General features: G+C 39.5%; 2 protein-coding genes and 1 pseudogene across 2 annotated transcripts; 1 reads left to right on the top strand and 2 right to left on the bottom strand.

Moving 5' to 3' along the window:
- Positions 1,169 to 4,424, bottom strand: LOC110434643. The gene is made up of 8 exons (XM_021459137.1): positions 3,964 to 4,424; positions 3,504 to 3,566; positions 2,156 to 2,895; positions 2,013 to 2,075; positions 1,897 to 1,929; positions 1,742 to 1,771; positions 1,622 to 1,648; positions 1,169 to 1,519 (listed from the first exon to the last, which is right to left on the bottom strand). The coding sequence occupies exons 3-7, from the start codon at positions 2,640 to 2,642 to the stop codon at positions 1,626 to 1,628; spliced, it is 636 nt and encodes a 211-aa protein (XP_021314812.1). The 5' UTR covers positions 2,643 to 2,895; positions 3,504 to 3,566; positions 3,964 to 4,424; the 3' UTR covers positions 1,169 to 1,519; positions 1,622 to 1,625.
- LOC8066498 lies at positions 7,155 to 11,079 on the top strand (annotated as a pseudogene).
- On the bottom strand, positions 11,908 to 13,138 carry LOC110435063. The gene is made up of 2 exons (XM_021460383.1): positions 12,755 to 13,138; positions 11,908 to 12,575 (listed from the first exon to the last, which is right to left on the bottom strand). The coding sequence occupies exons 1-2, from the start codon at positions 13,062 to 13,064 to the stop codon at positions 12,568 to 12,570; spliced, it is 318 nt and encodes a 105-aa protein (XP_021316058.1). The 5' UTR covers positions 13,065 to 13,138; the 3' UTR covers positions 11,908 to 12,567.

Below are 13,467 nucleotides of genomic sequence, written 5' to 3'. Positions count from 1 at the left end.
GAAATTGCTACACACAACTAAGGCCCTGTTTAGTTTCCCATCCAAAATTTTTTCATCCATCACATCAAATCTTTAGACACATGCATAGAACATTAAATGTACATAAAAAAATAAACTAATTACACAGTTTAGTTGAGAATCACGAGACGAATCTTTTAAGCCTAGTTACTCCATGATTAGCCTTAAGTACTACAGTAACCCACATATGCTAATGATAGATTAATTATGCTTAATAGATTTGTCTTGCAGTTTCCTGACGAGCTATGTAATTTGTTTTTTTATTAGTTTCTAAAAACCTCTCCCGACATCCTTCCGACACCTTCGATGTGACACCCAAAAATTTTTTATCTACAATCTAAACCGGACCTAAATAAGGCCTATACGTTGCGCGAAGGCAGAAGGATGGGAGAGCAGTGGTGCATGATGTTGCCACTGGTATTGTCCACCACATCGAACAGCAGGCAGCATCGACGGCGGTCACCGCGCATCGTGTCTCACCCCGACGCTCCTCCTGTACATGCACAGCACAGAGGCCAGTGCTACTCCTATTGTTGTGTAGGGCTGAGGCCTACGCTCCTCGTGTCCGTGCACGACACCGAGTACATCGCCTCGGCTGAGGTCAGGAGAAACATCAAACTCAGTTTCGCTGATAAGCCATAGCAAAAACTGTTGACTTATGAGAAAAAAATATTATTTAATAGCTGATAGATTCAGTTGATAAGCTGCGAACATACCTTGATTTATCGTCACTAAGAGAGTTATACACTACTCGAATTTATTGTTACACTTGATTAGTTATTTTTTGTAGAAGTAATGAAGTATAATAATGCATAACAACGCACTATAAAAGCTTTCTTTTACTTAATTTTAAAGTAAAAATCGTTTCCATAATCCTATGTTTTTTAAGCATAGACAAGTTAAAGCAGTGTGACTGAAATATAATATTAAAAACAATAGAAACATGACATAGTAATTAAATGCGTTAGTCATGGCATCGATATAAAGTTAAAGCAGTGTGTCTCTCATTTTTCAATGCGTTATTCATGGTATCGATATAAAGTTTGATTACAAGATGCTAGAACACATAACATGATAATTGAACTCCAAACTTATTCTAGATCCTAAACCTCGTTGCAAAACTCCGATGTAACGCATTCTGGATTAGAACTAGTGGAACCTGCGCGCCATCGCGCGGGAGGATAGGTTCATATAGAATACAAAGGTTGGACATTCAGAGTTTTTAACAGAGCGGATATTTATATATGCTACATGCATAAAAACATATTACATCTGTAGGTATTTACAGGATGGATGCATTAAGTATTGGATAGTTTCTTGGTTTGAGTAGGCAACGATATTACATAAACAGAAATATGACATATGTGTTTATGTACAGGATGCAAGCATTATATAGTAGCAATAATATTATGTGTATATGCTCCAGACTCGCAGAATATGATCCTTGGTTGCTTGAAGTGTGCTAGCCAAATATGTTTGTGTTCCCTGGTGCTTAAGGTACCTATCAAGAAACGGATGTTAGATCATTGTGGTTTTCGAAGAAGTTGACTATTTTTTTTTTTCGACCTAATTTTGAATTCAGAGGTGGGTTTTCGTTTATTACCTGATCATGGTACATATGGTTCCCAGTCTGCTTATTTTTTCCCCGGTATAATACCAAAAAAAGGAGTTAGTGATTTTGGTTAAATGCTTGTAGGTGAAAGATTAAGTTTGTAATGGTTACCTGAATCATCTGAATACCCGGCGATGTATTCTGTTTTGATATATAATTGAATACAGAGAGTATGTAAAGTTAGCTATAATTGTGTTATGTATGTATATAATGGTACTTAAAGATAATCTATGTAAAGTATAAGAGAAGTTACGTGGGTGATGTACCATTTAACTGGGAAGTGGTCTCTTTGTTTCCATCTGTGAAAAGAACACAATAGTATGAGTGTGTATTTTACGACATTTTTTTATATGTATATTGTCAAAGGAATATATGAGTATACCTTGAAGCTCATAGTACTGTTTTTGGACCTCTTTATGGTGCTCACTATCAAGATCAGAGTCTCCTGCCAATGTTGTAGTCATAATGATTATAGATAGTACCATTCAAACTTAATAAAGACATTGTAAATGTAAATGTTGTTACCTCGAAAGTTGTCAGTGTTTTCTAAATAGTATAGGTCATGTTGGTTGGGATGCATGTCCTCTGTAATGACTTCATACCATAATGGCCAGATGCTGATAATACTACCATTATGTGTTTCTTTTTTGACACCTATATGTGTGATCTCCGGTATAGACATATCTGATCCGTAAGCATCCACTGAATATGTCAGGTTTGCTGGCGTAAATGCTATTTTGTGGACGATGCATATTTTCTTAAGGAGCTGGCGTACTATGAACTCACAACAGAGATGAGGTGGAAGCCCATATATATAAATGGTTAGGTGTTGACTGTTGGATGCTATGAGTGAATGGGGATTTAGGTTGTGAGCATCTGTAAGATGGGTCTGAAGAGGGAGAATTGTTGAACCATAACTTCTGTCCCATGGGATCAGTGGAAGTATGAAGGAACCAACCTTGAGAAATCCTCTGTCAAGGAGGATGGTCTTTGTACTGGATGAGTCTAGCATGATAATGTAATCTGAGTTGTACTGTGAGATATCTTCTACCTTGATATTAATCTGAAGTTCTTCCTAGATTACATCCTTTAAGTCTTTGTGCCCTATGATATCTCTTGCTGACTGTGGAAGCCTTGCAATCACTGCTCTCTCTTCTATGTGGGCACTGATGGATTGAATCTCTGAGTCGTTAATTACTGTAAGATTTGCATAGTGGTGACCATCCATCTTGATAATTGTTATTGTAGCTTCGTCGTTATGATAACTGCATATTTATCATACAAAATAAAAGAATAAGCGTATGTGTGATCCAATGTAGCAATTAAGTTCATAGGATTTGCACTGAAAAATATGCAGACAACGATGATGATTAAATGGCCTTAGAATTATTATGAAATTAAATGTTTAGCACCTGCAGTCATAACTATTAAATTAAGGATGACATTTGAATCCTTTTAGAACTATTTTGGTATGACTCCTTTGTTGATTGTATGAAATAGCTCTCACATTTATATTTATTGAGAAAATTTAGCATGAGTTATGCTTTTATATATATGGAAATAGTTTCCTCCTAGTCAAAATCTTCTTTACAATTAGGAAGTGCAACATATACAGAGACCTAGAGGTAGAGCTAGAGGTCGACCATGTGCACTCTTATCTTCATTGCTGCCAAGAATATTCCCCTTGATACATATATTATATACTATGACAGAGCAAAATCACTACATATATATTTGGTTTAGGAAGCATGTAGGTAAGAAAAAAAACTGAACTGAAGGTAGGGAGTCTTCAAAACAAGGAATTCACATGTCGTGCCAATAGTGCTGCAGAAATAAAAAGCAATATAAAATACCATAACAAATTTTTGCAAACCTCTAAGCAAATGGTAGGTATTTAATATACCCCTTGCCAATATCAGGAAGAGAAAAAGAAGACCTGAAAAACTTGAATATTAATAAACTCTGAAAGAGAGCTATGTTAGGCACATGCATGACAAACAAAGATGCCAAATCTGACAATTTCATATAGATAGTAGATACCCTTCCACACTCTTGGAAAACTGGAAATGAGCTATAAATGTAGGGATGAAAACTAAACAACTTCCAGAATATGCCATGGACACTGAAATAAACATATTTCAGTAGCCTTTCCGAAGCTTAACAAACCAACAAATATTGTGCCTAATAACTGTAAGGAATCCTGCTAAAGGTATACCCACCTATTCATAGACAAACAATACATGTTTGTACAAAAATCATCTAAATAAATTAATCACATGCTGCTGAGTCAAGCTAACATGCATTTGAGAAGTACCATGTGGAGAGCATCTTACTGATTGTGAAATATGACCAACTTGATAGCGTTGATCTGGAGAAAGGCCCTCTGAATTTCCTAACGAGCTTCTTGTTGTCCCAAGCTGAAAGAGCACTGAAAAATAGACTATGAAGTAGAACACTGAAGTAGGCATCAATACATAAGGAAGTCATAAAAGCGAACCCCATTTTTCTTGGAAATCAGCAAGGGATGTGTACAGTTTTTTTTACAAATATTAATATAAGGATTTGCACTCTTTTATGTGCATTCTCTGATTATTCAGTGCCAAAAATTACATAGTTCATCACATATTCAGAAAGTTCTTATAAAGACTGGCTATCCATTTGCTTCCAAAAATATCATAAGATTTCCAATAATAGATCATACTTCATGTAGTCACCTCCTGTTATTACTTTCAGATCCTAGAAGAAATCCAATAATATTATGCCCTGGATGTGCTTCTGCCTGCAATGGCCAAAGCTAAAAATACAGAATAGTTTGTCACTATGTAAGTGTGCGATGATAAAGAGTTGCATGGAAGAAATTGTGGCACTATATATTAAACAGTTAAATCAAAGGTGTGGTATTTGGTCCATAACGTCAAAGAGAGGCAAGATGTACAATGTACACGAAACTAAAGAAATCATTTTTGAGTAAAAAGGCCACCTGCAATCAAATTTCATAAAACTGGAAATGGCAAACTCTACTTTGCATGCTGAGATGAACACCATCTAGATGGAATATAATAATATGCAAAAACTTACGTAAAAACCAATTTCATAAGAAAGGAAATGCTAAACTCTATTTCATGACTTGAGATGCCCCATTCCAGATGACAGGTAATCTGATCAAAATAGTTGAGCACTGGACTTCTTTGAGTATGAATCTTTTGGCAGTAGTATTCAAATACTGTGAGGTTGAGGAACAATCAGAGACCTAAAGAACGGAATCACATCTTCAGAAACAAGCTTCCTATTAACAAATGCGCTCTATTAGAGATGCCTTCATGGCTAGCCTGTAGAAGTGGAAGTCTATCAGAAACTCAGGGCCACAAATTGCTAAAGATAGATATTCAAAATCCAATATTATCAATCCTCTTCTATCTTTCATACAATTACTAACATCAGTTTCATTGTCAGCAAGTTGCTTGATCTTTTGTTGAAGCATCATTGATTTTCCTCACCACTTGGATATATTTTTTTTAGAAATTTGCTTAAATTATAGACTGAGTGCAAATACAATAGCCTCCATTACATGGAAACTAAAGGAAATATCTGGTCAATTATTATTACTGAAAATGCAGTCTCAACTGACCAGAACTGAAGCCCTCCTAATAGATTGAGTCTCATTCGGTACTTAAGCCTGAATAATATGCTAAGAAAATAGAACACATGTTTGCTGAGAGAATCCTAAGTAACATAATGTAGAGAACTGTATGGCTAATAGAGAGTCCGTAAGCCAAGTAGGGTGATATTTTTGACCTTCAGCCATCAGCATAGAACAGAACACAACAACACATAAGAGGATGATGTAAAAACTTGATATGTACACGTGTATGTAGGAACATAAAGCAATGAGAGCTAAAATCTAGAAAAAGTAACAGCCTCCATCTGAAATTTGCTTGACCTCTTTGTTTGTTATTTTGTTTGTTGGATATAATTAAATATTATGAACCAACTAAGACAACGGACGATTTGCAGAACAATCAAAACTCAAGCTGTAGCTCTGCAAGTGCACTGATATCTCAGCAGGGAAGCGGACAAAATCGAGTACCATGTAGTGAACTACGACACTAAAGAGCCAGCTGGTAGTATACCTCGTCGTTCACACAGTCGCCGCTACTGTAGCCAGCGAGAGTCTCCACACAAGAACACAGGTCCACCGACGGGAGCGAGAGCTGGGCAGACATGACCTGCAGCAGAGACAGTTAGGGTTTACTGTAGCACATGAGCAGACGCGGAGTACAGGGAGGAGAGGAAGGAAGGAGCTCTAGAGGACGGCCGCGCTGGCAGCCAGCAGCCGTGCCCACCCTCCCTGCGTCCTGGCCGGGGATGGGCGGTGCCGCGCTGCAGCCCGGGAGTGCCACCGCGCCACCAGCACGCCGCACGTTGAGGCGCTGCGCGTTGAGAGACGCCGAGCGCTGGCCGGCACGTGGCGACATCGAGAGGGAGAGGAAGAGGAAGAGGAAGGGATGCGCGGGCGGGGGCGGCGGCGGGGGCGGGGGGGTCGGGAGCGGCGGAAGCGTCGGGGCGAGGTGCGGGTCTGCGGGAGCACGGAGAAGGTGCGACTCCTTTTTTTTGGCTGGAAGGATCCAGAATGAGAATCTGAAGCTCAGTTATATATTTGGTGGGCTGGCTTCGTCGGAGAAGCCGAATAGCACTGAGAGAACCAGAGGGGAAGCCAATGGAAATCAAGAAGGAGCCGGAGAAGCTGCTTTTATTAGAATCCACTTCGGATAATCATGGCCACACGATCAAAGATCCAATGGCTGGAAAAAATTCAAGTGACGTGGCACCTGCTTCACTCCTTGGAAGCCACCGGGTGGTTTAGGGGAGAATAGGATTCATAAATATACTTGTAAAAAAACAAATAAATAAATAAAAACCGAAACCAAGAGTCACGGCAAAAAAAGAAAAAAAGGCAAAAAAAATTGTGTCCATACGATCTCTACGATAAAAAGAAAATAATCAGCATTCATACATATAAAAAAATAGAAGAAAAAAATAAACTAAAGAAAATTATCATGGTTATATATATATATATAAAATGGTAAAACATAAAAAGATATGCACCATTTATGTTGTTTTCATGAATATTTGGTCATTTTTACCTTCCGTTGCAACGCACGGGCATATTTGCTAGTACAAATAAAAGTGCTACCATTCATATTTTGCAAAAAAAAATTAGAAGTAAACAAGGCTATAGAGGATAGTACAAAGCTTGTGTCCCCATTTAATTTCGCAATCATCATTATTTATTTCTCATTCTAATACTATTGGGGTTTTCAAAAAAAATCTAATATTATTGCGTACATTAGATAATTATCAATTTTATTCAATATTCATTGTCTGAGTTGAGTTATTACTATGTCTACTACTATATATATATATATATATATATATATATATATATCCTACAACTAAAAATAAAATAAATAAAATAAATAATAAAATAAATAAAATAAAATAAAAATAGTAAAAAGAGTAGAAGATGGACATTTTTATCGTGCGGCATTTGGTTTCGTCTGCCCCGCCGTGCGTCCGAGCCTTCGCAGCGTCCATAGTTGGAAACATCCTGCACACCGTCATCCCCTCCCCGATCCCCTCCCCCTTTCCTATCTTGTCCGCGTGCAGTCGATCCGCTCCACAGCGTCCGAGCGCAGTCGATCCGTGCCTCGGCGTCCGAGAGTTCGCCGCGAGATCGGGCGCCCAGCGCAGTCGATCCGCGCCTCGCCTCGGCGAGAGCGCCGTCCGCCGCGAGACCGGCCGCTGCGCGTTGGTCGCCATCCGCCGCGAGACCGAGAGCGCCGTCCCCGAGCTCCGTCCGTGCGACACCGTCCTCGAGAGCACCGTCCTCGAGCTCCGTCCGTGACAGCTCCGTCCTCGAGAGCGCCATCCTGCTGCTGGATCCGACGAGGAGGAAGCGGATCCGCGCGGGATCCGGCCAGGTGGGCGTGCGTTCCGGCGAGGATGAAGCGATAAGTTGTTCGCAACACTGGGTAAGAACACTGTCTGTTGATTTCACTTTATTGTCTTCTGTTCAGCTATTGGATGTTGAAAATGCTTTCTGTGCTGGGTGAAGCCCGAGATACTGAAACGTGTAGGACAGGCAATTACTACACTGCCTGAAAACTTCAAACCACACAGCAGTGAAGAAGATTTTTGACCTGCGTGCAGCTATGATCGAGAGTGGTGAAGGAATTGATTGGGCTGTTGCAGAAGCCCTGGCCTTTGCAACACTTATTGTGGAAGGCAATCATGTTAGGCTAAGTGGACAGGATGTGGAAAGAGGAACTTTCAGCCATCGGCATGCAGTTCTGCATGATCAGGAAACTGGAGCAAAGTACTGCCCACTTGACCATGTTGCAATGAATCAAAGTGAGGAGCTGTTTACTGTTAGCAACAGGTAAGTTTGCTTATGGATGTACCAAATCTTTTATCTATCATTTCAGTGATAAGTTGTTTTAACCTTATATTATGTATTGCAGTTCACTTTCAGAGTTAGCTGTTCTTGGGTTTGAATTGGGTTACTCTATGGAGAACCCTAACTCATTGGTTCTTTAGGAAGCACAATTTGGCGATTTTGCCAATGGTGCACAAGTGATGTTTGACCAGTTTTTGAGCAGCGGCGAGGCAAAATGGTTGCGGCAAACCGGCCTTGTTGTTCTGCTGCCTCATGGTTATGATGGCCAAGGTCCTGAGCATTCCAGTGCCCGCTTGGAGCGCTTCCTTCAGGTAATTCACAGGAGCCATGTTTTTGTTATTGCTGTTGTTCAGCCGTCACATCAGTGGTGAACAGTCCTTTTTTTGCATCCTTGTTCTATATATTTTAGTTGTTTTTTATTCAACTTTTTTTTGAAAGAAACCATGTAATTTTTGTGCATCCATACAAATCATATTTGGTAAACTCATCCCATGTGGGTCTACAGTATTATAAATTCTCTAATGTGAGATGTTTGTTCTTCTCTTGAAACCATTTTTATAAGAAATGATGCAGTTTTAATTAAACTTTTAATGCATCCGCGCAATTCTTTTTTGTGTGGCAATCAATAGTCATGTCATGCAAGTGTACAGTAAATTCATTTCCTTTTGGTAATGATTCAGATCTTCTGCTTGTCTGGAGACTAGAACTTGAGTTTAACTGCTTACTTGAGACTGCTATAACGATTGTTTTCCGCAGATGAGTGATGATAATCCTTTTGTCATACCTGAGATGGAACCAACACTTCGCAAGCAGATACAAGAGTGTAACTGGCAGGTTGTGAATGTGACAACTCCTGCAAATTATTTTCATTTGTTGCGTCGGTAGGTCAGCTTATCTTATTGTGCAGTTTGTTTTTCTGATTCTAGCGTTTGGTTTGCAGTTTGCTCACATGTTATATTCCTTCTATTGTTGCCTACTGTTGGTGCGGGGCTGTAGATACATAGGGAGTTCCGGAAGCCACTGATTGTAACAGCTCCTAAGAACCTGCTTAGGCACAAGGATTGCAAGTCAAATCTTTCAGAGTTTGATGATGTTGAAGGCCATCTAGGATTTGATAAGCAGGGAACACGTTTCAAGTGACTGATAAAGGACCGTAATGATCACAAACAAGTCGAGGAGGGTATCAACCGTCTTATCTTATGTTCTGGAAAAGTAAGTATGTGTGTTTCTGAATTAAATCAAACAAATTAGTGGTTGGGGACAATATGAACCATTTTGTTGCGTTGCAGGTTTACTATGAACTTGACGAAGAGCGCAAGAAGTCCAAGCGTGGTGATGTTGCAATTTGCAGAGTTGAGCAACTTTGCCCATTCCCGTATGCCATCAGAGGCATCCAGACCAGCATATGGGCACTGTTGAATCAAGGTGAGAGATAAATTAGCTTTATGTTACGAGTTTTTCTTAGATTCATTAGTTCATATGCTCCATTACTGCATGAAAACATTTTGATAAATAATGAAGTACTATTTAGGTTGCAGTATCTCTGAAATTGATGATATTAGTTTCTTAGTATCTGCTCTTAGAAGTATATGTGCCTATTGTACCATGCAACTTATGCAGGATGCTCTGCATATTTACACACACTATGGAATTGTATATCTACCTAATAAAGGTTTTGGAAGAGATACTGGGACTTTAATGATTTACACTTTAAATTCTGATGGAAGCTTATTCTAGCTTCTTTTTTCTTAACTCTAGCTTCTTCTTTTTTGAAAAAACAATTGTAAGTGTTCACTGCTGTACTTAATTTCTTATTAAGAATGATACATTTTTGCAAGCAAAGTTGGATGACTCTTTGCCCACATGTTTTTTCAAGCAGATTAAAAATTATTAGGAACCAACAAAGCTAGATCATATCAATATCATCATATTCAATCAGATTTGCAGAGGTCCCATGTAACTATTAATATACTAGAGAATATTTTGGACCATACCACAAACTGAAAACATAACATCACATATATAGTTAATGCTTCTGTCTTATTTTAGGTTCCTAAGGGCTCATAATCTTGCAACTACTACTGACATACTCCGCATGATAGATGATGACCGTGGCTCCTCATGCCAACAGCCTATGCATCTTACTTCCTCAATTAATCTCTTATTTTTTTCCTCTATTGCTTCCATAGGAGAAGCCGATGGAGTGCATGGACACCAGTGCAGATTTTGAGTACTGTGGTCTGCCGCTAAGCTTATAGCACGTCACTGGAGCATATAAGGTAGGAAAACCTGCAGGAAGTGAACACTGCTCTATGCAATTATCTTCCCAAAGTACTTACTTTGTTTTTGCTGGTACTTAGCATTTGGTTAACACTCAGCATATATGTGTCATATCTGTTTGATTACTTCCCAATGACTTGCCTTGATGCTTCCCCTTCTGGACTTCAATATAAATACTTTATGGACTCACTATTATAAATTTATAGTAGTTCCACATATGTGTGCAACAACGCTAAATGTTCTTACTAAATATTTCAATGTTTTATCTATTTTCTAAAATAGTCTGCATATAATTCATAAGTTGTTTGTTTAAGTGGTTGTAGAAAATATCATTGTGTAATTGGCTTAATTGAACTATGTGTCCTGGTGCAGAGTATTATTTCAAGTGTCTTCGCTAATCTGATTGAGATCAATGCAACAAGGTGTGATTTTTTTTGTTGTGCATACCCTATTCGACAAGGATCGACATGATGATGTCGTCGAGGCCATTAACCATATGTCATTCAATCAATCTGCTAACTCAAATATCTCCTTGTAAATAATGTCTCATTTAACTCCACTTCTCATGAACTATAAGTAGACGGGTTGCCTACCGTTATTCCTGTGTGTTATATTGTTACTTCTGCTTTCGTATGTGTTTAGGTGTGAAAATAACATTTTTTTATATAATCTTTGATGCAATGAACCATGTCATGAAATTTGTCTTTTGAAATGTCATTTTAATGTTGATATTTAATTTCACAGAATTGTTATCTTATCATGCGATCCATATATTTTTAAGTATAAAAGTTTAGTTATCCCGTAGCAACGCACGGGCACGCTAACTAGTATATATATATAGAGAGTGAGAGAGGGTGAGGTTTCTATACTCGCGGGAGTAGCTACTCCCGAAGTCAGAGTATGCACCGTGGCCAGATTAGGGAGAGCTAACGGGTTTGGCTTGTACCTAACGGGTTTAGAGTATGGGGGTGTGCATGTACGTATGTATATGAAAAAAAATCAGCGGATGCATGCATGCTTATATTTTCCAAAAAAATAGATCTAGTTGTTTAATTTTTTGTTTTTGACATACGTTGGGAAGGTGTAGTATATATGTCTCTGCATGTGTAGGAGCTGCGCATTATAATTTATCCATACTTTATCTTTAAGTATGCATTCATACTTTATTATTATATAAAAGGAGTAATATTCATACTTTTTTTAAAGGAGTATATGTGTATACATTTTTTAAAAGGAGTACCTTGTATTCATACTTTTTGGAAAGAAGTAGAGTATTTATACATACTTTTTGGAATAGAGTATGTATATATACTTTTTAGAAATAGAGTATTTACATATACTTTTTGGAATTGAGTATGCATACATACAACAAGATTTAGATAGTACAAGTGCATAGTTAAACCGCCTGATTGGCGTATTTATGCATATATTTTGGAATATAGTATTTGTACATACTTCTTAGAAGAGTACATATTTTTTTTTAATGAAGTATAAATACATACGCCAAAATTTAGATAGTATAAATGCATACGTGGCAGGATTATTTATACGTACGTCAGTACGTGTCATTGAAAAACAGGAGCATGAGTACATATACATACACATCCGTACAGGACTGCTGAAATGCGTAAACGGATCTTCTATACTGTACAGATCATGTATCTAGTGATACTTTAGTTCCCCACCCAAAAATTTTTCATCCATACCATCGAATCTTTGGACACATGGAACATTAAATGTAGATAAAAAATAAACTAATTACACAGTTTAGTTGAGAATCACGAGACGAATCTTTTAAGCCTAGTTACTCCATGATTAGCCTAATCCAAATATGCTAATGACAGATTAATTATGCTTAATAAATTTGTCTTGCAGTTTTCTAACGAGCTATGTAATTTGTTTTTTTATTAGTTCTAAAAAAAACCCTTCCGACATCCTTTCGACACATTCGATGTGACACCCAAAAAATTTTCATCCCCAATCTAAACAGGTCCTAAAAGTACCAATTGATACTAAAATTCTTAGAGCACACCTGAAAGCAAAGAAATCGTGTGGTTTAGAATCAGCAAATTAGTAGTATTCTAGTACCTTACTACAACAGTTCGTCGAGTAATAAATGGAGCACAATATATAATCTCTGATCCGATCTGAAACTGGTGGTGAAAAAAATGCTTCAAAATCCTTGTGGAATCTGTATCCATCATATCCCTGCATAAAATGAGAAATCCGTTCAAGGAGGCATAGCGAAAAAAGAAATAGATTAACGCAGGTTGGATCTCCCTCCTGATTCAATGAGGTTCTGCTAGATCTCCCTTCCGATCCAATCCGTTCAAGGAGGCACAACGACGTAGCCAGATCAATGAAAAATGCAAAACAAGGGGACTCACCGTACCGGAGAGCTCCATCCTGCACCCGCACGCCGCCTACGGGATATTGGGGAGGGGAAAGGAGAAGACCGGGAAGACGAGGAGCTCCACCTCGCCGCCGGCCGGTGTACGTGAGGGCAATGCCGCCGCCCCTGTCTCTTGCGCTGTTGTGCGTTGCCACGAAGTGGATGGCGTCGCGCCAGATGGTGAGAGGTGTGGGCGACCTTTTTGCGCCGGGGATGATGCATGGAATCCTGAGAGGTGGGTCGCCGCCAGGGTCAAGATGGCAATGGGGCCCCGATTTCCGATCCCCGACGGGGATTTCCTCCATTAGGGGAAGAAAATGGGAAAGATTTGTCCTCCACGGGGACGTTAACAGGCTGAATGTAAGCCCCGTCGGGTGAGGCGGGGGTGGGAACGTTCCCCACCTCCCCGTCCCCGTTCCCCGCTGGGGTCCCCGAGCAGCCCATAACCTCCATAGCCCATAGAAGGCCCAATCAGCTCAATACTCTTATATATATATTGTGAAACCCTAAAGCTCCTCTACACCTTCCATTTGCCTCCAGCCCTCCACCCTCCAGGCGCCGCACTTCCCGACGCGCCGCAACACCGCACATGCTCGCACTTCCTTCCCCTACGTCGCACTCGCACGCAGAAGCTACGGCTCTGGGAGTCAGCTCCGCCACCCCCCCCCTCGCGGCCTCCCCCTCTCCCCGTGGGCCGTGGCACAGAGA

The sequence above is a fragment of the Sorghum bicolor genome, chromosome 4 (genome assembly GCF_000003195.3).
Source record: "Sorghum bicolor cultivar BTx623 chromosome 4, Sorghum_bicolor_NCBIv3, whole genome shotgun sequence".
In the NCBI taxonomy this organism is placed as follows: Eukaryota; Viridiplantae; Streptophyta; class Magnoliopsida; order Poales; family Poaceae; genus Sorghum; species Sorghum bicolor.
This window is presented reverse-complemented; position numbering and strand designations above follow the sequence as displayed.